This window comes from Alligator sinensis, unplaced genomic scaffold (assembly GCF_000455745.1).
Source record: "Alligator sinensis unplaced genomic scaffold, ASM45574v1 scaffold1032_1, whole genome shotgun sequence".
Taxonomy (NCBI): Eukaryota; Metazoa; Chordata; order Crocodylia; family Alligatoridae; genus Alligator; species Alligator sinensis.
This window is the reverse complement of record NW_005842450.1, coordinates 729,790-753,619: the sequence shown is the minus strand read 5'-3', so window position 1 is coordinate 753,619 and position 23,830 is coordinate 729,790. Positions and strand designations below refer to the sequence as shown.

Below are 23,830 nucleotides of genomic sequence, written 5' to 3'. Positions count from 1 at the left end.
GCCGCCAGCTCCGTGTCTGCCGAGCCATCGCCTTGGCCTGTCCCGGCCCCCGGGGGTCTCGGCATCTCTGTGGTTTCCAGCTCGTGCCTGGGTTTCCCCCCGCTCGGGCATTTGTCACCCACCAGCAGCTGGGGTGCACTCGGGGCTCAGCACCTCTCCATTGAGTCTGCTCCGTGCCCTCCTGCCCAAGCAGGATGAGAGCAAGGGTCCTGGTGGCAGTGATCCCTGGTACGCAGCCCGCGGCCCCTGGGGAGCTGCGCTCTCATGGGACAGCAGGCGGTTTGCACTGCAGCACGTGGCAGGCTGCACGAGCCCCCAGCCCCTGCCTGCTCCTAGCCCCCCTTTCCCTGCAGGGGTTCGTGTCGCCCATCAAGCGGCTGGTTTTCCCCAAAGCCGCTCGCCGGCAGGCGCTCCGGAGCAGCTTCTACCGCCGCCCGCTGCACTCGGTCCCCCTCTACCCCCCAGATTACCTCATCGACCCCCAAATCCTCCTGCACGACTACGTGGAGAAGGAGGCGAAGGTGAGCGGGTTGGGGGGCCTCGGGGCGCTGGGGGAACTGTCTCCCTCCGGCCAGGCCCCAGAGACAGGGCACGTCTGGCTGCAGCCCCCCAGGCTGTGAACCCCGGCTGTGGCATGCGGGGCTCTGACAGGCAAAGTGATGGGGCTAGGGTCACAAAGGAGGCTGTGGCAGAGCACCAACCAGAGCTTCCCACACCTTGGGCAGTGCTCTAACCATTGGACCCTCCATCCCAAAGCCACTTCCCAATGACCTGGGAGGCCCGGCTCTCCTGGGCCCAGAGCTTGTCTGCTTCAGGCCCAGAGGTGGCAGGACCGGGAGCCACCCCCTGCAGCAGTCTCACTTCAGTTTCTAGGCCACTTGACGTGGGTGACCTCCTCTCTGAACCCCTCCAGCCGGGATGAGCTGCTGCAGCTGCTGGACACAGCCAGGGTAAGAGGGTGTCGGCAGAAGTTGCGGGGGCTCGTGCCCCTTGGTGGGTAGGGAGGAGAAGTGCCCGGGCTGCTGTGGGCACAAAGGGCCCGTAGCTTGCAGAGAGAGGCAAGAAGGGCAGCCGTCTACCAGCATGAGCTTCCTCCCGCCATGCCCCGAGTCACTGGCTCCATCCTGGCCAGCCGGGTCCCAGCCCACCGCCACCCCCAAACCTCCCGTGCCCCTTGCAGCAGCTGAAGTAGCTGCCGCTGAAGACCACGCCGGAGCAGGACAGCATCCTGAGCCTGTCCGCCCGCTGCCTGCTGCTCACCTGGAGAGACAACGAGGAGCTCATCCTCCGCATCCCCACCCACGAGATCGCCGCTGCTTCTTACCTGCGGGACGATGCCTTGCACCTCCTCGTGCTGAAAACAGGTGCCCGGGCCCCTCTCCCCACCGCCCCCGGCCCCACGGACCCAGGCCCCTCTGTGCTGCCTTGGGAGGACGGTTGCTTCCCCCGCGGCTCCATCCCAGGCTGGGCAAGACCTGGGACAGGGGCCTTGCAGCAGTCTGTGCCCAAAGAGCCACTGAGCCTGGGGTCCCAGGGCCTGTGGGAGGGGGCAGTTCTGGCCCCCACTCCGATTGAAGTGCCCGGCCAGAGCTGGGGAGGCAAGAGGAGCCCATCTCTCCAAGGGTCGGGGTTGGAGTGGGTTGGGCGCAGGATGCAGTCCCAGGGTGGGACCCACTCCCCAGTATCAGCAAACGAGGTTCCTTCTCCTGGCATGGAGGCTGCTAAGCCCGGGTCTCTCCTCTCATCTCCTGCAGGTCTGGGTGTGGACCCGGTGCCGGCCGGGGGCAGCCTGGACATGTACCCGGGGGGCATCCTGGAGAAGAAGTTCCCAGGAGGGGCAGCGGAGAAGCGGCCGGGGGGCGGCACCATGGAGCGCCGGCACACCATCTGCAGCCTGGACTGGAAGATGGCACGGGGCGGGCAGGAGGGCAAGCAGGCCGGGGGCGGCAGCCTGGAGCGCAAGCCGGCCGGCGGCAGCTGGGAGAAGCAGCGTGGCGCCCGGCCCTTCGGGAGCTGGGAGCGCCGGCAGACCCACGGCGGGAGCTGGGAGCGCCGGCAGACCTACAGCGGGAGCTGGGAGCGGGGCAAGGCGGGGGGCAGCTGGGAGCGCCGGCACGCCGGGGCCAACCCCCTGGAGCCCCAGGAGACCAGCCCCGAGGCCTACTGCAACCTGGTCATCCTGGCCGTGGCCAACCGGGTGAGTGGCTGTGGACGCGGCCCCCTGGCTGGGCAGCCCCCACGGCCGGCTTGCCGACCCCGCGCTCTCTCCCGGCGCAGGACGCGGCGGAGGAGTCCTGCGCGCTCATCTGCCAGGTCTTCCAGATCATCTACGGCGACCAGAGCATCGAGTGCGTGGACCGGGCCGGCTACCACTACACCTCCACGCCCGAGCGCCCCTGGCTCTACAGCCGCAGTACGTGACCGGGGGTCCGGGCGGGTGACCTGGGAGGTGCGGTGGGCCAGTCTTTGGACCCCGGGCAATGGTCTGGTTTGTTCTCGCCTAACCGGGTGGAGGCAGCGGTGGCTGGAGAGCGGGGCCAGACGTGGGGCTGGCGCCTCCCCTCACCCCCGGGCTTCCTCCCCAGTTCAGCTGCTGCAGCTCCTTGTACGTTCTGCTCTCTCGCGTCTAAATCCCCCTCCCCAGCCCCTGGCTGCAGCCCCCGCTGCCCCCCACGCAGGCATAAACTCATGGAGGTGCTCTGCATCCAGCTGCTTCCCGTCCCGGCTGCTCTGCCGGAGAATAATAGCCTCCCACTGCTGGCAGCTGGGGGAGTTCCTCCTCAGTCCCAGCATGCATTGCTGGGTGCTCCCCCCAGGGGCTGCCCTTGCTCTTAGGGTCAGAAGAGGGACTTAAACTGTCCCCTTCTCCCCGCCGACAGACAGGTAAGTAAGCGGCAGGCCAGTAAACCCTCCCCTTGTGTCCAAAGTCACGTGTGGCCCCACGTTCATTTAGTGGCTGACTTGCAGAGGGGCCTGTGGCCACGCGGCCGTGCCGGTGCTGACCCACGTTTCCCAGCACGCCCAGCCCAGGTGCCACGGTGCCTTTTGGGGTATAGAGGGCTCCAGCTGGCAGGGGCTTCTGGCATGGCTGGCGTGGGCTGGGGCATGTTTAGCCTTCAAAGCAAGCTCAGCAGGCAGGGCGGTGGGTCGGGGTCCCCGGCTGATCGCCGTCCCTTCGGCCTCCAGCAACGGCTCCCACGAGACCTTTGAAGCCTACTACAGCGGGACGTCCTCACCCTCCTTCCGGCAGTCGCATCACAGCCTGGCCACGGCCTGCAGCGGGAGCGACCAGAGCAGCGTGGGGCTGGAGCAGCTGCAGGACTACATGATCACGGTAGGGATCGCTGCGCTCCCCGACTGCCCCGGAGCCTGGGCAAGGGCAGGGCCCTTCTCGGGGATGTCTCCAACCCTGCTGGCGTGTCTGCCCCGCAGCTGCGGAACAAGCTGTCTCCCCCGGAGATCCAGGAGTTCGCCCTGCTGCTGCGGGAGTATCGCCTGGGCATGGCCGTGCAGGACTACTGCGCCGACCTCCTGCGGCTCTACGGGGACAAGCGCAAGTTCCTGCTCCTGGGTGAGTGTCCAGGCACCCGTGGGGGCTCTCGGATGGAGCTGGGTCTGGGGCCTCCCTGTGCCCTTCCCTCCGGCCGGACCGGGCTTCCTGCGCCCCTGCAGCGGGGAGCTCTCCCCAGGCCCAGCCCGTGCCTGACAGCTCCCCGTCTGCCCAGGCATGCGGCCCTTCATCCCCGACCAGGACATCGGCTACTTCGAGGGCTTCCTGGAGAGCATCGGCATCCGGGACGGGGGCATCCTGACCGACAGCTTCGGGCGCATCAAGCGCAGCATGAGCAACACGTCGGCCTCGGCCGTGCGCAGCTACGACAGCTGGTCCCTGCGCCCCGAGGCCGAGTCCTTCAACCGCCGCATCACGGACATCACGCACGACATCGAGGCCCTGGCACGCGACCAGGGCGATGGCGAGGATGAGGATGAGGATGAGGATGAGGACGAAGAGGACAACTACCTATGAGGGGGGACCCTGCCCCTGCCTGCTTATGGGAGGCTGAGCCCCCGGGCATCCCAGGTGGCACCGGCTCGCACTCCCCTTCTGCCTGGGGCTGCCCAGGCTTTTAACCTTGCAGCTCCTGTGATGCTGCCTGCTCTCTCCCTTGCACCGTCTGCCATCAAGGACAAGGACAGGGAGCCGTAGCCCTTCCCTGATGTGGCGGGAGCCCGTGAGGATCCCTGCACGCTCCAGGTTGGGAGGAAGGGGCCGGCTGGAGCTGCTGCTTCTGTTCCAGGGGCCGTGGGGGGAGGTTGCAGGAGGGGGCAGCTGCTCTGTGCAGGCAGGCGGCTTTTGTTAGCGCTAATTGGATTCCCTCACACCCCCCTTGAGGGGAGCCCGGAGCCCCTGGGGTGGCACTGACATGTGTGATCATTGATGCTGCATGCAATTAAAGTCCGGGGCTGGCAGGCGGGTGCGGAGTGCTACGCAGGCCAGGCAGGGAGGTGAGAGGGGGGCCGAGGGGACCGTCTCCTTTGTGGGATCAGGGATGTCATCTCTGCAGGCTGGGGCTGGCGGAGGGAGCGACCTGCTCTGCTTCACGCCCTCCTGCCTCAGGCAACGGGTTCTGCCCTGGGCCAAGTGCAGGGGGCTCTTGTTGGGGGGCACGGCCTGGACCCTAAATGCTGGAGGCTGCGAGTGGAAGAGGAGCAGGGGGAATCAGACCCAGCTCTCTCTCCCCACCAGCCTCAGCTCTCTGCTGCCCTGGGCGAGACAGACCCAGTCCCTGGCAGCTCTTATGGGCTCGCAAGTCTCTGGGCTCCGGCAGCAGCAACCGGGGCAGGGAGCAGCTCCTCAACCTGGAGAAGGCTCGGTTCAGGGACCGACGTGGCCCGGGCTGGCACGAGCGAGCCCTGTGCAGCGATGAGGAGCTGGTCCTCTTTCCAGCAGAACCTGGCGCAGGAGCCGGACGGCGGCGGTGGCCGTGCCAGGCTGGGTGGCGCGGTGCCACGGTGCACAGCTGCCATCTGCTGGCCCCGTGGACGATTGCGGCAGCCACGGCCCGGCTGGGGCTGGGCAATGAGGAACTCGTGGACCCCCCGCAACGCCTCCCTAACCAGGCAGGGAGATACCGAGGGCTTTCGGGCAGCCTTGGCTACTGCGGCGAGCACCAGGGAGCTGCTCTGCCCTGCCAGATGTGACCCCGTGCAGCTCTGGAGGGAGGAAATGGACCCCACGTCCCCTCCCGGGGCTGGGCAGGGGCAGGTTTCTGGGGCTTTGGTGCCCTGGGTTGGAAGAGGCTCTGGGGGGACCCTCCCCACCTGACGTATCCAGCAAGAGCCGGCTCAGGCCTTCTGCCCACGCGGTGATGGGTTCAGAGCCGCAAACAGCGGTGCTATTTGCATTGCCCAAGAGGAAGCTCATGCCCGGCGAGGGGGGCCGGGCTACCCCGGGGCTGTGGCTGTGCGAGACACTGCAGCGCCAGGGCTCTCATCAGGGAGACCCCGCTCCTGGGCAGCGAGGCAGTGTGGTGCAGCAGGTAGAGCTGGGATGCAGGGCTCTGGGAGCCCCCAGCCATGCTTCCCACCTTGGCATCGGCTCCCACTCCCAGTGGCACTGATGGGCAGCCACTGCCAGCCCCCATGCCCGGCCTGGCTCTGGGGGAGGCAACACCTGCATTAGTGCTCCCAAGCCAGGGCCTGCCCTGCCAGGGGTGGGAAGGCAACCGTCTCGCAGCCTTGGCCCGACCCACAGCCCCCGGCTTTTCCGTGGAGGAGGAAACCTCCCCCCACACCCCTGAAGGGCCGCGGAAACAAAGGGGAAGTTTCTGTCTCGGTGCACTGACGTCGCATGGGCGTGAGCAGGACTGGAGAGCGCTGCGAGCAGCTCCGGACCAGCCGCAGCATCTGGCACCGCCCAAGGGGAAGCTCCTGGCATTGGCTTGGCCCCTTCCCTGACTCCGCACCAAAGCCCCCTGCCCCCCGCTTCTCATTTGTGCCATGGGGAAGGGTTTGGGGGCCCTACTGCTGGGCCCCAGTGTGAGAGAGAGGTGGGTTGAATTGCTGGACAGGGTGGCAAAGAGCCTCTCCAAGGTGCTGGACCCCCTGAAGCTGCCCCGCACCTGTTCCCTGCACAGGGCCCAGACTGGAAATACAAGCCCTGGGTCCGGGGTGTTGTGGCCCCTGGGCCCCAGCTCAGCACGCAACCCTGGTAAGCACCCCCTGGCCACGGGACCTCCCCCTCCCCATCCCCATCCCCCCAGTCCTGGCTGCCATCCTGCAGCTGGCGGGGTCCTGCTGGGCCCTGCCAGCCGGGCCAGGCAGAGGGACGGGGGCGCGGGCAGGTGCTGACACCCAATTATTTCTCCAAGCTTGTGATGTGCAAATGCAGCTGAGCATGCAACCAAGACACCACTGCCGGGGCAGGGTGTGCGGCAGGCCCGGGCTCACACCTTCCTGGCCGGTCCCTGCTCTGCCCGGCGCTGTCTGTCACGCGAGGGCCATGGCTGCAGCCGGGCTTGCAGAGCGGTGCCGTCTTCCAGCCATTCGGGGCTCGCTCAGGGAAGGGAATCGTGAGCATTTCTCTTGGCAGGGGCCCCAGGTGAGGTTTGGGAGAGGGGCCCTGTGCATTGAGCGGCCCCGCTGGAGACCCAGCACAGTGGAGAGGGAGTGGAGGTGAAGAGGTCTCCGTGCCCCCCTCCCCACCGACAGGACTCGATTCCCACTGGGAGAGGCTGGGAACAAGCACAGCCCACCAGTGCGAGGCCAGCAGCTTGTCTAACTCTCCCCGCACTCCCCCAGTGCCAGGCAGAGACTCCTTAGTAGGTACCATGGCACAGTAGGGAAGTCAGGCAGTGGGATCGAGTCCCAGCCCTGCTCAGGCCCTCAAGCACATCATGCTCATCCGGGCAGACTGCATCCTAACCCAGAAGCACCTGTGGGCAGGCTGCTTAGCAGGCCTAATTAACCCACCCCGTGCTAAATAGCCCACACCTGGGGGGACATAGTGATGCTGCTTTGCTGGGAGCACTGCAAGGGCCAAGGCTGGGCCTGGTGAGTCCCCTTGCAGCCATCAGTCCTGTCCCTGCACGGCGCGGCGCCTGGTCGCGGTCGGAGCCGCCTGCGCGGTGCTCCAGCCGGCACGGCCGCAGGGGAGCTGCCCCGACGGCGCGCTCGCTCCAGGGCAACTGCTGCCGCCTCTGGGGAGCTGGCTCAGCCCGGGGCTTGCTAAATGCGAGGCTTGACAAGTGCCCACGGGGAGGCTGGGGGGACCCGGTCTGAAGCTGGATTGCCACAGCTGCGCGGGGCAAGACGCCGGACCCCGGTCCCAGCCGGGGCGTGGGAAGGTGCCTCCGCTCTCCCCTGCCGCGGCCCGCTCCACCTGTTGCGCAGGCTTGCAGGGATCCACGGTTTTTGTGCAGGCCCCTCTCTTCCCCCAGCTCTGCGACGGGGCTCAGCCCGGGCTCCCCGCAGAGGGGTCCTCGCTAGGCTCCCCAGGCGCTGCCGAAGCCTCAGCTCCGCGCTCCCCGCCGCGCTGCCTACGCCCCCAGCTCACTTCCTCAGAAACACCCCCACGTCTTCACCACCCTTCCTGCCACTTCTGCAGCATCTGGCCTCTGCAAAACTCCTGCAGACCCCAGCAGAGAGACCACGCAGGGGCAACGCCTCTCTGCTTTCCCCTTCCCTTCCGGGCATCCCTGCCTCGCCCGCCCCATCAGCAGCTTCTGGCTGGGGTGACTCCTCTCCTCACCCCGCCCGGTGCCTCGTCTGCTCGCGACCCCGGGCACTTCACCTCTCCCCAGCTCCCGCCCGTCGCCCACCGCCTCTGGGCAGCATCCCTGCAGAGCTGGTCCCTGCGTCTGCAGGAGATGGGCACGCCAGGCCTGGCCCGAGAGATCAGAAAAGCCTCCAGGACTGCTCCCCACCCTGTCCCCAGGTGCCAGCTGGACCGTGCAGTCGTGCCTAGCTGATCAGCAGGGGGAACTGCTGGGGCATTTCCTCTTTTCTCCTCCCCAGAGACCGCGCGCTGGCTGACGCTGCTGAGGGTGGCCTCCCTCTCCGCCTACCTGTGCCGCCCCAGTGCCGGGAAGGCTGCCAGCCGGGCATTCGGCACAGCTGGGCGAGAGCGCGGTCTCGGGGCGGTTTCTGTCGCAGCGGGTCTGTCTCGGGGTGCGTGCCTCCGGCTCACCCGGGCCCGGGGAGGGGAAGAGCCGTGGGAAAGAGGAGACCGGTGCTGGCGAGAGGAAAGGAGGATTTTTCTGTCTCATGTTCTCTCCGGGCTCCAAGTCGGGCAGGAGCCCTGCCAGCTTTCCTGGGGGGAGCTAAGACCCAGGCCATGGCCTAGCTGCCTCCTTGCCCCAGAGGAGAAGGAGCTGACCCACGGCCCCGGGCCCTGGGACCGTCCCACGCACTCGCTGAGCGCTCGTCATCGGAGGAGCCGGCTGCAGCGTCCCAAGGTGAGCGATGCCGTGATCACCTCGAGGCCGCAGAGCAAGAGGGCATCGGATCGGAGGTCACGGAGGGGCTTAGGAACTGGAGCCCGTAGTGTGTGTGTGTGCACACGTGCCTTGGGCAGGCAAGGGCCAGGGTCACACACGTGTGTGCATTCATGCATTGGGGGCCAAGGGCCAGGGTCGTGTGTGTGTGTGTGTGTGCGTGCATTGAGGGGCCAAGGGCCAGGGTCACACACATGTACGTATGTGTGTGTGTGTGTGTGCATCTACCTTCAGGTGCAGGGTTCCCAGCTCTGGCTATTCCACCAATGGCGTTAGGACGAGCCAGGCTGGCTTGTTGCCCTCTCAGCTGATTTGAAGCCCTTTTTAAGACATCAGGATTTTGATGGTGGTTTAACAGGTCAACGGGCAGCCCTTGCCCTCCTGTTGCAGTCTGCACACATGTATATGCACGTGTGTACATGCATGCATTCATGCATGACGTGTCTTCTGGAGAGAATTGCAACGGCTTGTCTGCGGGTCATATAGCTGCGTGTGGTGGCTCCTCTGAGGCTGAAGGAGAAGGGCTTTGTGATTGTTGGAGCAGCTGAGTGGTGTCCCCCGTCCTCCCCCAGGGCAGTGCAGCCCTCCTGGCCATGAGCACTGCGGACTAGCTGGTTGCAGTGAGATGCAGGGCGCAGTAAAGGTAGCGATGGAGGTTGCAGCGGCTCCAGCATCCTGGAGAGACAGGAATCTGTGTCCTCCCTTTAGGGAGCTCCCCACTTGCCTCCCCTTTTGGTTGTCTCTGCCCCTTCCTAACAGCGCGGTCCCCCTTCCTGTTAACGGCCAGGCGCGCAGGGAGGTGGGTGGGGAGCCAGGCCCTGCAGCCTGCCATAGTGTGTCTAAGGGGAACCACAGCCCACGCTTGGCTGCAGATGGACAAGAGGAGTCTGGAGGTGGGTGGTCACGGGGCTTGTTACACACGCTCGTAGCAGGGACACCTGCGTTGTGTGTGCGTGGCCCAGGATCCTGGGGGTCAGCAGCTCTGGCGTCTGTGTTGGATGACACGTGCACACACCCACATGCAAACACACACGTGCACATGTTAAACCCCCTCCATTTAGGCTGCCAAGTCACGCAGTCCAATGTCAGGAAATGCTGGACCTCGGGACCTTGCCTGTGCCCCTCTTGCACACGCGTGATGATACAGCTTTAATTACACGCTACCGCCTTCCAGCCCCTGCCCAGAACGCCCTGTGCCTGCTCCGTGTGAAGCAGTCCCACATTTGCTTGGCCTTTGCTGTTCAACCTGTGGTTTGGACTCGTTTCCTTGTTGGCTTTCCTGTGGTGCTAATTGCTATGGCAGCCAAGAGCTTCACAAGCAGGCAGTAGTGATTGGCAGGAGGGCACGGAGAGGCGGGGATTCTCCCCATTTCACACGTGAGGAACTGAGGCACGAAAACAAAGGTAAAACATTTGTGCTGCTTTTGGTGCCCGGTTTGGGATCGCTCAGAGCCCTGGCATGCCCCGGTGCTTGGCATACCCCTTTTCTGTTGGCATCGGCTGCAGCTGAGACCCCCAGCGTTTCTCCCAGCCCGACTCCAGGCCTCTGGGGACCGCAGGCCACAGCACTGGTGATGCCCCTTGAGGAGTGTAACCTAAGGGGCAAATTTTTACCCTCCAGTGGGAGTTGGGTGCCTAAATCCCTTTAAAAATCCGGGCCTAAGTGACTTGCTCAGCCAGACAGGAGCTCTGGGACAGGCAAGCCTAGTTCTCCAGCCCGTCACCCCCACCTGGCTCTCCTGCCCCTTGGCTAACTGCCCTGCTCACTTAAGCTGCTGCTCAGGTCTGGAAATGTTGCCCCTCTGATCCTCCTGCCCAGTTTGTCCCCCGGTGCCTTAAACACGAGACCGTCCGGCAAGGCCCTGCCTCGGTCACCCTCCTCCTCCCTGCTCCCCCACAGAGGAATGGGTGCCTGCAAACAACAGCCTCCTGCACATCTGGGCACTGATCCAGCCCCAGCTCCGTCTTGCCTGTCCCCAGAGGAGAAAGCAGCTTCCCCGGAGTATTTGGACACTGAGATTTGTCCAGGTTGGCCACGTTCGGGTGGGTTTTCACCACGGAGGCGAGATGCGTGTGTCGCACGGCTGCCTCCTGCCCGCCTCGACGCAGGACAGTTCTGGAGCCGGTGAGCGGAAAGGTAGCTGGACCTGCTTTGAATTTGGGTGAACGATATGGTTTTGTTCTCGAGCCTCGTTCTTGAGCCATTTGGGCTGAAATTAAGCAAAGCCAGATGGGGCAGACCTCTGGCAAACTGCAAATGCCTGTCACAGCAACCAGAGAATGAAAAGAGAAGGATGGAAAGAGGTGGCGCTACCTCTCCGGAGTAACACGGAGAGCAAGGCAGGCTCACGGGGGAGAGAGGCACCTGGGCTGGGAGCTGGGGCTCTCGGCCCGTGGAGCCGGCTGCACGTAACGTGTGCTGCGGCCTGGCTGCAGCCAGAGCCGGTTCCCATAACTCGGAAGGAACATGTGGTCATTGTAAAATAGTTCCTTAATTTTAGCATGGGGGAGCTGGCCTTTGCAAATGGCCACAAGGCTGGGTTTGTTTGAAGCATTCCTGATGAAAGCTGCTGCCTTCTGCTTCCTGGAAGCACGGTCATCTCTCCATGCAAATAGTTCATGCAGATCAGGGCAATGGTCTACCCTTGCTTTTCCTTGGTGTCAGTGGCAATGCCAGGGAGGGGGGAGGAGGGCCAAGCCCAGGGTGCTGGACCTCCCAAAACAAGCATGTTGCCCGGTGCTTCACTGAGTCCGATCCCAGCACGAAGGAGCCAGCCTGCTTTGTGAGGCTCGCCAGGGTGGGGACGTGCTCGTTTTGTTGCCCTGGGCCGTGTTTGCTTCTGCGTGACCTGAGGAGTCCCCGGCCCTGCGGTGCAAATAGGGAAATCCAGTAACAAAGGAGCCCGTTCCTGACGCAGCTGCTTCCGGGAGCCCACTTCCACCCCACCAGGGCTTGGCTCCGGCTCCTGCACCCAAGTCCCTTCCTCTCCGGGGTGCTGTTTGTGTGGGGAGACAGGCGGCTCTTCTTGGGGCAACACGTTTGCACGCGTGGTGAGTGACTAGTTTGCTTTAGCTGAGCTGGTGAGGCAACCTTTGAAAGGCTTTTGTGGAGCTCTCGTTAGCCCAGCCAGGTGGACGCAAGGCATTTTGGTTTGGATAAGGATTGCCCTGCCTCAGGCAAGGGTTGGGCTAGACTAGACCTCTGGAGGTCCCTTCCAGCCCCACGGCTCTACGATCGTAGGGCTGCGTCCGTGGGTGCAGGTTTTCTCCATTTACAGAGTGTCGGGGGTGTTGGTTGTAGCCGGGTTGGTCTACGGGCATAGGCAGACAAGTTCCTTGGGTAAATGTGATACCTTTTATTAGACCAGCTATTTAGTTGGAACAATTTGTTGTTTGCAAGCTTTCGGGTACAAACACCTGAAAGCTTGCAAAGAACAATTTTTCCATCTATTTAGCTGGTCTAATAAAAGCTATCGCATTTACCCAAGGAACTTGTCTGCCTCCAGCCACAGAGACACTGGAAGCTTGGCTGACCTGCTCGTGCTGCACTGGTCCATTGAAGATCAAAGCAAAAAGCAAGGCAACTTTTTTGGGAGGTGCACTCATTTCTTAGGTTATAGAGCAAATTTAAAAGAAAAACACAAACCAGACAAAAATCAATAATCCATTTTCATCAGTCCTGCAGTCATCCTGGTTAAATGCACCTCTCTTATTCAGAGCCATCAAACAACATCTAGGCTTCTTGAGTGTCTTGATCGGGCCTGCAGTACTTCAGTGTCGGTCGTGTCTACACCCAAGTTCATATGACCACACCTGAGTTAAGGGTTTGAGCCCTGAAAACAGTCTGCAAGGCTGTGAGACAGAAAAGCAAGGAAGGGGCAAGAGGCAGCAACTTTGAAGGAGGACAGGTCATTTGAGTAGTGGGACATCAAGACCGTGAAAAAGGAGAGAGGGTCCTTTTAAAAGCAGGGAGATTAGCAGGAGTGGGGTAGAAGATTGTAATGAGCCATGAGGTCAGTTGACTTCCTCAGAGCGGTGGGGGCTGCGTCCCTGCCTGCCCGCCCGCCCCTCGCAGCCCCTCGCCTAAGCGAAGCGTCTCGGGATGCGTCTCCCGTGCCCCCAGCCCCGGGCGGTGCAGAGGAAGGGCCGCTAGATCCCAGCACGCAGGTGTCTTCTCTTCCACCCTCCCTGGGTTTGGTTCCCCCCAGCGTCCCCAGCCTGCAAGGCCCCCAGAGCCACTCCCCGGTCTCGGGGTCAACTCAACCTGCCTGCGCCCACGTGCCACTGGCGGTTGCAACCACGACGAGTGCCCCGAAGGCCGAACCCGGGCCTGAGCTCCCACGGTCTGAGGAAGACGCTTGTTGCTTCATTGCTGTGGGGGTTTTGCTATTGCTAAAGACCTGGGGACAGTTGCAGTACGGCTGGTGTAACTGCTGTTTCAGCCCCTTAGTGCCTGACCTCAGCAATAAATTTGGCCCCCCCGGGGGTTTCCCGCATGCAACGACTTGGAGGAGGGGAAAAAAAAATCTTTCTCTTTCTGTCATTTGTGGAAGAAGTGCAAGGAGTAGCGTGGGCTCGGTCCCTTCCCTCCCTGCCTGGTTCTGGGGCTGAGCTCAGCCTGTCGGTGTGGAACGAGGGGGCAAGCACAGCGGAGGACGGAGGGCCGCGTGCATCAGCCAGGGCTGGCAGATACCCGTAATCAAAAGGCTGGAAAATCCCAAGGTCCAAATTGGGATGCAAGTTGCTATGCGAGTAAAATTTCCCCAGTGCTTGCCCCAGGGGGTGAACGGCAAGCCCAGATACTAGCAGCTGGGTGGCTAATGACAGGACTGGCGCGCTGGCCTGTCGCCTGGTGCTGGCATTCGTGACCTGAGCCTGCAGAAGGTGTGTGGGCTTGTGGAAAGTCAGGACGGTGCCCGTAGCGCCTCTGCCTCGCGGCTGCGACCTGGGGAGCGTGCATCTAAGTCCTGCCCAGGGGGACAGTCCTAAATAGCCAGCCCGTTCTTGTGCAAAGAGACGCTCAGGAAGAGGGGAACAGTGGAAAAGCGGAGGCTTGGCACATCTTGGTCCAGCCCGTAGCAGGCACGTCACATCCCTCATCTCTGCTGGGGCTGGAAGAGACCCAGATCAGAGGGGTTTACAGATCAGTGTGTGGGGGAAGCTGGTGTTTTGCATCCTGTGGGTAGGCGATGTCTTTTGGCCTGCTCATCTGGACCCTCTCCCGATGCCAAATGCACCAATGCAAACCATGGGGCAGGGGGAAAGGACTGGATGATGAATCGCTCTGGAGTGCGTTGCACAGCTCCAACTCCTTTGCTGGGTCTTTCTGGCTGCGCAAAGCATGCCGGGCCAGCCCGCACCCCGGCCAGGTGAGCCCCTCAGCAAGGACTTCAGGGCCTGACACCGGACCCTCACCTCCAGCCCAGACCCCGCCTTGCTGTCCCCTGCCTTGTCCCCCTCTGAGGCTATGGCTGCCTGGTGGCTCATGGGGCCGCACCCAGAGTCCGGGGAGGGCAGGGGGGCTCCACAAGTCACTGCAGTGCTTGGAGCTCTTTCGGGGAAGGGCGGTCCTGGAAGGACCCAGCAAGGATGGGGTGCTGTGGGGGGATGTTATCCTGGACCCTGGGAGGGAAAGGCTGTTTTCTCTCTGATAATTGGAGGGAGGCGGTTGCAACTCCGAGAGGCCGCAGCGCCCCTTTGGAAACAGGCTTCAGGTGTGCCTCAGTTTCCTCTCCCTGCCGTCTGCCTCCGAGGGCCCATCCTGGCAATGCTGAGCACCGCTGGCTGTTGCTGCTGGAGGGCCGCGGGCATTTGGGAACCCCAGGTCTGCTGCGTGGCCTGTCCTGGCTCCCCAGCAGGGCTCTGGCCATGCAGCACAGCAGCTGCCGGGGCTCCGGCGTGGGCTGTGGTTCTCGCGTGCTTCCTCCTGCAGCACCAGGCTCCTTCTCCTTCTCGTGCACCAAGCGAGGTCTCTCTAGGACAAAAGGAAACTGCTTTTTTCCACTGCTTGCAGCACATTTATTGCTGATGCCTGAAAGGGCCCTAGGGAGCTGGGGGAAAGGGCCGGCATGCCCCTGGGCAGCGAGATGGAGAGTGGCTGGGATGGCGTGGGGGGCTGCAGGCCAGGGTGGGGGGCTGCAGCTAGGACACAACGCCAGCTCGCACTGAGCCTGCAGAGAGCCCCCAAGACCTTGTGCTCCCCTCTCTTTGTCAAGTGGTGCTCTGCTTTATACGGTGGTTGGCTCTGCCCTTACAGGCAGCCGTGGCCTGTGCCAGGAGAAGGGGGTTCGGTGTCTGCACCAGCATTTCCCCTTTTGCTCTGCCCTGGTAGGACTATTAAATGGGAGTGCTGGACGAAGGGATGCTCAGGGCCTGGTTCACCCGTTGGTTGCTACTCCTTTGTGCAGCTCTGGCAGTGCCCGGGCTGTGGGCACGCCGGCCGTCGTGTATGAGACCTTCTCTAGGCCAAAGCCGCAGGAACCCGCGTCCTTCTCCCTTTCCTTGCCTCCCCTTTCAGTTGTCTCTGCCCCTTCCTAACAGCACGGCCCCCAGGGAGGTGGGTGGGGAGCCAGGCCCTGCAGCCTGCCATAGTGTGTCTAAGGGGAACCAGCGCCTGACCACATTTCTGTGGCTGCGGATGGACCAGAGGCATCTGGAGGTGGCCACGGGGCTTGTTACACGCATTCCTAGCAGGGAGACTAGCAAAAAAGAGTGGGGGGTGCCCAGGTATCGCTGGGGTGGCTTTAATAAATGATGACCCCTGCCCATCTGATTCTGCCCCCCTTTCCTCCCCTTTTAACGTGTGCGTGGACACGGCACCTCCGGCGGATCTGCCTGCACGTCCCTGTCGGCAGGGCCCGAGTGCTGCCGGCACTAAGGACTTTTTAATAGGACAGGAATTATCACCTGTTATCGAGTCTGTCTGGCAGCTGTGGCGGGCTCAGGCTCTCCGCGGGCCACGTCCTGAGAGGTGCCAGGTGCCTGCGACCGCCTTTCCCTGGTGAATTGGGCAGGAGCTGCAGGTGCCTGGCACCTTTTGGGATTTGGCCCGCTGGGTGTTTCAGCCGAGCACAGGCCTATTGCTTCTCGCTCCACTGGGCTTCTCCTGGCACGTGGTGCTGGAGGCCCTGGGAGTCCCAGCGAGGTGGGCTCGTGGCTGGGGAGGGTGTGGGGAACGTCCGCTCTGCGTGGCCAGCCAGCGCCGTGGGACCAGGGCATCGCCCATCGCAGCCACCTCCTAGCGACGCCAGCTTCCAAAACCCCATCCACGCCTCGCCTGGGAGCGGAGCCAGGCTGCTTCCCCTGCCCGGAGACTGCCCTTCCTGGGTGCATCAGCCAGACCTCCCTCTCCTGTGGCTCCCGTCCCTGGGTAATGCCCCTCTCTGTGCTGCAACCCCTCCGGGAAAGTCTTTAGCCGCCACTTCTCTCTTTCCCAAATCTGAAAACCTATGGGTTTCATCATGCCGCTTCTAGCCCTGCCGCGCAACCACGTGCCTGTGGGGAAGTGGCCTGGCGGTCCCTCCCCCCCCTCCCCCCCCTCTCCTGCCCCTGCGTGTAAGCTCCTTGGGGCTGGGATCGGCTGTCCCTCCTGTCCTGGGAAGTTCCTGCCCTGCCTTTGGGCACCGCCGGAGATCGCCATCCTGCTTGCGGCATGAGCTGACTGGGCTTTGCTGTGAAACGAGCTTATCTTGAAGCCAGAGGGTTAAGGGGTGCAATGGGACTCGTGGCCGTGGGTATGCAGGTATCTAGGGAGTAGAGACCCAGTCAGCACCTCGCCCTGGGCCTGAAAATTTGTGTGAGCAAGCAAGTGGCCTCCAATACCGTCGTCATCGGCACTCCCTTGATTCGAGGGTGGTCTCTGCCACGGCTCATTGATGGGTCTTGAGTTGACTTAAAAGTCCCATCCTTGAGCCACGGACCCGGCTGCAGAAATTGCAAGTCTTTCCACAGAGCAGAGCAGGCTGGGATCCTTCTCCTTTTTTTCTTCCTCCGCCCTCCTCTCTGCTGCGAGGGCAAGATGCTTCTCCTAAAAACGAGCTGCTGCTTGGTTGGGGTTGCAGCTGCCGTGCCGTTGGACCTCCAATACCATGAGGTTAGCAAGGGCTGAGCTCAGTTGCCCGTCCGTACACTCTCGCCCTACGGTGAGCGTGATCTAGGTCTCCCTGCTTTCACCAAGGGGCACCCCTGTACCACGAGGGAAGAGATGCACATGGTGCTTCCCACGGAGGAGCTGGCACGGGGCAACTCACTTCTTGCAGGAGAACTTGCTTGTGAAGCCATGTGCTAGGGTTGGGGGCACTAAACCAGGGCCCCGAAGACGTGTGGCAGCAGGAGCAGTGGGAGGCCGTGTCGGAGCAGGCGTGGGGAGGGTTGGGCGGCAGCTAGCGCAGGTTGCAGCGGGTGTCCACACTTCCTTCCTGAGTTGCGGGGAGCCCGGCCACGGGGACCATCTCAGCTTCTTCCTCTCTGCCGCAGGATGGGCTGCGTCAAGTCCAAGGAAATGGGCACGCCGATGAAGATCCTGAAAGGCGACTCGGGCCCCAGCCTCCAGCAGGCCCATTACGTGAAGGACCCCACGTCCCCCAACAAGAGAGTAAGGGCGGCGGGGCAGCTCACAGCCACGGGTCGGGGTAGAGAGATGCCCAGTGCAAGCGGCAGCCACAGAGGGGTTGGGGATGTGCTGTCCCAGCAGTTGCTCTGGGGGCAGGCGGGGGCCAGGCAGCCCCTGGGTGGAGGGGTTGGGTTTCTGGGCACAGTGCATCAGAAAGAGGCATTGCTGCATGAGTGCTGTGGTGGCTTAGTGCAGGGTTGGGAGCTCCTGATCCTTCCTGGGGAAAGTCGGGAGAACGAGCAGGAGGTGACGGGGAAGGGGTTGGAGGAAGGCAGTTTGGGGGCAGGGTCCTGCTGGACGCCACCAACCTGGGGGCTAAAGAGGAAATCCAGGTTGCAGGTGCCGCGCGCTGTGTGCACAGACGTCAGCGGTGCGGCGGGGCCCATCTGCTGGGCCCAGTCTCCCTCCTCCACGGGGCCCCGCACCCTTCGCTGCTCATCCCCCTCCTGCCGGCATTGCAGCAGCACGGAGACGGGTGAGCGTGATCGGATGGTGCCCGGTCGGGTGACAACGTGCTCCGTGTCCCTCGTCTTGTCTTCCAGAGCAATGTTTCCAGCGCGGCTCCACCCCAGCCGGCCGACGGTACGTACGGATGAGCCCTGCAGCCGGGCGCGCTGCGCGCTCGCTGCAGGCTTCGGGTCCCAGAGCAGAGTTGGATCTGGGCCCTTGTCTAGTGCAGGAGGGCCAAGCGTTGGCAGGTAGCTGGGGGCTGCAATGAGGCTTGTGCTCCCCCTCAGTCCCGAGCGCAGGGGGTGCCGTCGGTCCGGTGGAGCGCAGGTGCATCCCTGGGCCCAGCCAGCCCTACGGGACCGGTTCTGCAAAAACCCTGAAACTGCCGAGCATCAGGGCCTGCTCCTCCCTACGCATGCCTGGGAGGGGAGGGTTTGCTCTTGGTTTTGCTCCTCGCTGGGAGCAGAGGGCCCTGGGCTATTATAACAGGGGAGCTGGGTGATGTGGATGGATGAAGCTTGCCACGCTGTGGGGAGCTGGCGTGCACCCAGCTGGTGGGTACGTACGTTGGTGGTGCAGACCAGCGCTGAGCGGAGGGTGCCATCCAGCAGCAGCAGGCAGAGCCCCCTGAGAAAGGTCCCGGGAGGGCGGGGGGTCTCCTGGCTCCCCTGACCGGGGCGCCCATCTGGCCCGGCAGGCTCGGAGGACTGCACGGTCCTGGCTCTCTACGACTACGAAGCGACGCACGACGGGGACCTGAGCTTCCAGAAGGGCGAGCGCATGAAGGTCCTGGAGGAGTAAGTGCACGCGTCCTGCCCCGGCTCCTGGGGCTCTGTGGGGCGGTGAAGGCCGCGGGTCCCTCCAGGCCTGACTTGTCGGGGTAGGGCTGTGCTGTGGCATTGCAGCCCCAGCCTGGGTCCACGTGCCCCGCAGATGCACGAGACCCCTCGGGCTCCTCAAACCCCTGCCTCGGGCTCAAAGCCAAGAGGCCGCCTGGGCTGTGCGAGCACGGGGAGAGCGAGCTCACGGCTGCCCCTTCTCTCCCCAGGGCAGGAGAATGGTGGAAGGCCAAGTCGCTCGCCACGGGACACGAAGGCTACATCCCTAGTAACTACGTGGCTCGGGTGAACTCCCTGGAGACCGAGGAGTGAGTGCCGGGGAGGATCTCTGCACCAGGATGCTGCCGCGCGCGCCTCTTCTCTGCCCGCTCCGGCCACCGCTTTCTGCCTCTCCGGGTTCGCTCTGCTGCTCTTCTCCGCTTGCTGCTCCTCCGGACCCGGCACGACGGGGAGGGAGCTCTCTCGCCGTCCTGGCACCTCCCTACCTCTTGCTTCGGGAGCCTGGGAGCAGCCTGAGGGAGCGCGAGCGGGCTCCGTGCGGGGCGCTTTGGTCCCCCTCCACTTCGTGCTCCTGACCTGGCGGGGTGCGAAGCTAGAGAAGAAAATGCCTTGCTTTAGGAGCCTCCTTGCTGCTCCCCGGGGAAGGTGTGATGCCAGAGGCTGGTACAGGCCAGGGCTCAGGCTGGAGCGGGGACGGGCGTGTTGCTTCTGCAGGGAACGGCCCTGGGGAAGCTGGGCTGGATGGAGGACTCTTCCCTGGGCAGGTGCCCTCCTCTGGTGGGCTCGCCGTCATCCTGGCAGCACCTGGGGCATGTCCGAGGGTGGGAAGCCTAGGACCGGCTGCCTCGTGCCACCCTGGCCGCCGGGCTGTCTCCGGTCTCGCCCTGCAGGTGGTTCTTCAAAGGCGTCAGCCGGAAGGACGCGGAGCGGCAGCTCCTGGCCCCTGGGAACATGATCGGCTCCTTCATGATACGGGACAGCGAGACCACCAAAGGTGAGAGAGGGCCCAGGCTCCAGTCTGCGGTTGGGACATGGGAAGGGGCTGGCTGTGAGCTGGCCCCGCTCTCGGGGTCCGAGTTCATGCCCTGAGCTGCGGCTGAGCTCCTACTCTCCGCCGCAGGCTCCCACGTAGTCAAAAGTGGGTGGGGAGGCCTTCAGGAAATGTCTCCACCTGAGGCCGAGGCAGACTTTATCTGGTTCTCGCCTGCTCTCACCACTTCCTTGTGCCTGCACGCGAGGGAATTGCTCCGGCTGCAGGCTGAGCATCCCGGCGACAAGCTTCGAGCCACGACTGCAGCCGACAAGGGGCCACGGGAGCCGAGGGGAGGCAGGGAGGAGGGGCGAGCAGAGCCCTCGGTTGGGCAGCACCGGGGCTGGGGGGCACAGCGGGCACCTGTGGCTGCCTGCTCCCTCCAGGGCCTCAGCCGGGGTCTTCCCCCATCTCGGCCCAGGCTGCTACTCCCTGTCCGTGAGGGACTTCGACACGCAGAACGGGGACACGGTGAAGCATTACAAGATCCGGACGCTGGACAACGGCGGCTTCTACATCTCGCCGCGCAACAGCTTCTCCACGCTGATAGAGCTGGTCGACCACTATAAGAGTGAGGCCCTGCACGCGCGATCCCCGAGCTGCCTCTGCTCCTGCGGGCAGGAGGGCATCGCCCCCAGGCTCGCCCCTGCCCGCCAGCTGCTATCGCCACGGGGCGGCTCTGCTCCCTCCAGAGAGGCAGCATGGGGGAGAGCAGCAGTTCCCCACGCAGCCTGGCCCCCCGAGCGGGATTTCTCCAGGCCCCCTGATCCCGCTCGTTAAGTGCTGCTCCCCTCATTTGGCATCTTCCAGCGAGTGGGTTACAGGTGGTCAATGGGTCGAATCCAGCTCTGGTCTGTCAGGCGGACGAGTCCTTGGCCCCGAGCTGCTGGCGTGTGGGTTTGCTCTACCCAGGCCTGATCAGCAATGCTCGCTGCTCTTTTCCAGACCAGAGCGATGGGCTGTGCCAGAAACTCACGTTCCCCTGCACGGCGCTGAAGCCCCAGAAGCCTTGGGAGAAAGACGCCTGGGAAATCCCCCGCGAGTCCCTGAAGCTGGAGAAGAAGCTGGGAGCTGGGCAGTTCGGAGAAGTGTGGATGGGTGAGAGCTGGGCGGACAGGAGGGGTCATGGGGACGGGCGAGGATGGCACTGGGAGGGACTGGGCCATAGTGGAGATGAGGTCTCTGTGGCTGACGGCGGTGGGGGAAGGATGTGAATCACCAGATGTGATCTGATATTGGTGTCGGGGCCCTGACATCCTGTGCTGTCCTGGTGGGGGTGGGGCCTGACCTTGACGAGCGCCCTGTCCCTGCCAGCCACCTACAACAAGCACACCAAGGTGGCGGTGAAGACCATGAAGCCAGGCAGCATGTCCGTGGAAGCGTTCCTGGCGGAGGCCAACCTCATGAAGTCGCTGCAGCACGACAAGCTGGTGAAGCTGCATGCGGTGGTGACCAAGGAGGAGCCCATCTATATCATCACCGAGTTCATGGAGAAAGGTGCGTCCTGGGGGTGGGGATCCGGTGCCCCAGGTTCAAGCTCGCCGTGCTCCTGGGCATCCCCAGGGCTGAGGCTGTTTGCTTTGCCCCTCTTGGGAGCTATCGGAGCACATTGCCCGGCCGGAGGCTCGTGCGGCGCAGCAGGATGCACCATGCGGCTGGAAAGACATGATAGCGGAGGGAGGAAAGGGAACGGGAAACGGGGAAGACGACAAGCACATGCAAGGGGCACGTGGCACTGGGCTGCCCTGGGGCTAATCCCTCCCCCACCCCAGCGGGGCAGATAGCAGGGGTGCTGTGACCCCCACACTGTGAGGGGCCATGAGCCCCTCTAGTCCTTGCTCCAGAGATGAGCGGGACTGAGGAACCTGGCGGTCTCTCTCGTGGGAGCGTGGCAAGAGCATCCAGGCTGCTCGGAGCCAGGGCCCCGGGCAGGGACCCCCTGGCTCTCGGCGAGACCCTGTCCTGAGCCCCCCTGCCCCCTCCACAGGCAGCTTGCTGGACTTCCTGAAGAGCGACGAAGGGAACAAGCAGCCTCTCCCAAAGCTGATCGACTTCTCCGCCCAGGTAAGGAGGGACCCTGCCGGGGCTGAGAGGGGCTCCGCTTCTGCCCTGCGTCGGGGCGGGGAAGCTTTGGCTCCAAATTTGGGGCCGAAGCTGCTGAGGAGGCTCTGATGGGCTTGAGCACAGCTGGACTGTGGGATGCTGCTGGGCCTATTGCTGTGTGCAGGGGGTCTGAAGGCAGGCTAACCCGTCGCCCTGGGGCTGGTCCCTGAGGGCGGTGGGGCCGGGAGGACTGGCAGCCTGCGGCTCCTGATGCCTCCTGCCCCTAGAGTCAGTGCAACCGCGAGCCGGGCATCACCCCTGGGCCTGCTTCCCATCTGACTTATGCTGGGGGTGGGCAAGGAGAGCCAAGCTGTCTGCACCCCACTTCCACGGCCTTTCAAAAGGCTGAGAACAATCCTTGCCCATCTCCCAGGGGGCGCAGAGCATTAGCAGCTAATGCCTGCAAAGCAGCTGGAAGGCAAATCGCTCCGTTAGGTTATGGGAAGGAAGTGGGTTGGCACCAGGAGCTGCAGCGATCAGAAGTGTCCGGCCTCTCGGTCAGCAACTTCTGGAAAAGAGGCGCGCGGGAGCGCGTTTCGTGCCTGTCGTGCCTGGGACAGGCTCCAGGAAGGATCCGATTGTTCAGGGTCTAACAATGCCGGGTTGTGCTCCGGATTTGAATATGCAAACCGGCCCGCTAGCACCCCAGGAAAATGTGCGGGTGTTCGGGGAGGGGTTGGCGCTCTCCCTGCCGGCAGAAAGGCCGCCTGGAGATAATCCAGCGCGCCTCCCTGCTCCCGTCCCTTCCGCCGGGCTGCTGTTCTCGCCCTGCCCTGCAAAACAACCGGCCTCTGGTTCGCAACTGTCCCCCGGCCCCGCGGCCAGCTGTGCGCAGCCTGGGAGCAGGTGCGCGGCAGGCGGCCTTGGCAGAAAGGGAAGTTGCTGTTTACTCATGGTTAACCCTTAACTGTAGCGTGTGCACCGGGACTTGTTTCGCTCCCATTCTGCAGCAAGAGACGTCTCTGCACATGTTGCGGTGGGTTTTTCCCTCCTTCGTGTGGGTGCAGGAGAGGGGAAAGCCAGATTCACTTCTGTGCCCCCCCCCACCGTTTTGCTCTACCCCATCTCCGGGAGGCAGCTAAGGTGCCCTGGCTGCCAAGCTATAGCTCAGATGGAGCGGGACCAGGAGCTCTGGTTGTTGACAGCCTGGTGACCAGTCCTGAACCCAGTGTTGTTCCTGCCCCAGGGCTCCTCCGGGTCACTGGGCTTTCCAGCCTGGTGTTCGGAGTCTAAGATCCACCAGCTCTCCTGATCTGCAGCTGTTGCCCACGTGTTAGGAAACAGCGCTAGACATTTAGGGGACTTGACACATGTCAGCACCGGGTTTGTGCTGATCATCCCAAGCCCCTTGATGGCTTTGAGAGATGGAGCCACTTTGCAGCCAGCTCACGTGATGCCACGGTTACATTCTCACGATGCCGCACACGGGTATGTTGCAGAAAGTCCGTTTTTAGGATGAAGGTTTATCACTTCAAACTGGCTCTATCCGTGCGTCTGTCAAACGAACCGCGTTTAGCCATGAACGCAGCCAGTCATCATTTACTGCAGGGTTTTATGGCCGCAGTAAATAATGGACTATCTTGTTGTGTAGATTCACTTTTGTCCATTGGTTTATTGTGGCTCGGCCTTTGTATCCTGTGATACACCACACGCAAGTGCCCCTGGCCCTCCAGCCAGCGTTCACACTTTAGGCACAATCGCCGCATGTAAATGAAGTCTACAGAGCACAATGCAGTAGCTATATATAGCGGTTCTGGATTTTCACAGGTGGCACCTTATCCTTCTTGCTTGTCACTGCATGCTCGGCTGCTCTCATCGCTAGCAGCGATGCCGAGTGCTAGGTTACAGTGCACCGCTCTCGGCACCTGCACAACTTTACAGCGTAGTCTGCCGAGACGTCCGACGGGGACGAAGCCCATCAGCTGCTCTGAGTACAGTTGTCCATACAGGCAGCCAGGCTCTCTGGCCAGGGGACTCCAGATTTGCTAGGGATTGTATTTTTTGGAAACATTTTTCTTAACTTGTTCCCTGGGCAGCCCCGAGAGCTGTCCCAGCCTGGCTTAGGAGGGTGCAGTGCTTTCACACCTTCTGTTTTTCTGGGCAAATAGCACTAAGTTTGGCAACATCCAGGGTTGTGATGCCATTGGGGCAGTCAGAAAGAGGCATTCAGCATTTAGGTCTTTGCAGGATCTTCCTAACAAGTTGTTCATTAGTGGTGGTGGCGTGCACGTGATTCATAGATTCATAGATGTTAGGGTCGGAAGGGACCTCAATAGATCATCGAGTCCGACCCCCTGCATAG

General features: G+C 63.0%; 2 protein-coding genes across 4 annotated transcripts in view; both read left to right on the top strand.

The window, feature by feature from the left end:
• The window catches only part of CCM2L (CCM2 like scaffold protein), a 5,389-nt gene extending 535 nt beyond the window's left edge, over positions 1 to 4,854 (top strand). Inside the window, 9 exon segments of the mRNA XM_025212182.1 lie at positions 354 to 521; positions 867 to 950; positions 1,181 to 1,364; positions 1,755 to 2,197; positions 2,278 to 2,413; positions 2,515 to 2,605; positions 3,187 to 3,334; positions 3,433 to 3,571; positions 3,726 to 4,854. Of these exon segments, the coding sequence (XP_025067967.1) occupies positions 354 to 521; positions 867 to 950; positions 1,181 to 1,364; positions 1,755 to 2,197; positions 2,278 to 2,413; positions 2,515 to 2,605; positions 3,187 to 3,334; positions 3,433 to 3,571; positions 3,726 to 4,027 (1,695 nt within the window). The 3' untranslated portion in view covers positions 4,028 to 4,854.
• A 3,270-nt stretch (positions 4,855 to 8,124) lies between these two features.
• The window catches only part of HCK (HCK proto-oncogene, Src family tyrosine kinase), a 22,529-nt gene continuing 6,823 nt past the window's right edge, over positions 8,125 to 23,830 (top strand). The window contains exons 1-10 of one of the 3 annotated variants that reach the window (XM_006030489.3): positions 8,125 to 8,456; positions 16,971 to 17,088; positions 17,649 to 17,688; positions 18,254 to 18,353; positions 18,605 to 18,703; positions 19,286 to 19,389; positions 19,847 to 19,996; positions 20,371 to 20,523; positions 20,740 to 20,922; positions 21,413 to 21,489. In XM_006030489.3, the coding sequence (XP_006030551.1) occupies positions 16,972 to 17,088; positions 17,649 to 17,688; positions 18,254 to 18,353; positions 18,605 to 18,703; positions 19,286 to 19,389; positions 19,847 to 19,996; positions 20,371 to 20,523; positions 20,740 to 20,922; positions 21,413 to 21,489 (1,023 nt within the window). In that variant the 5' untranslated portion in view covers positions 8,125 to 8,456; position 16,971. The other 2 variants (XM_025212198.1, XM_014523140.2) reach the window with 2 other exon arrangements.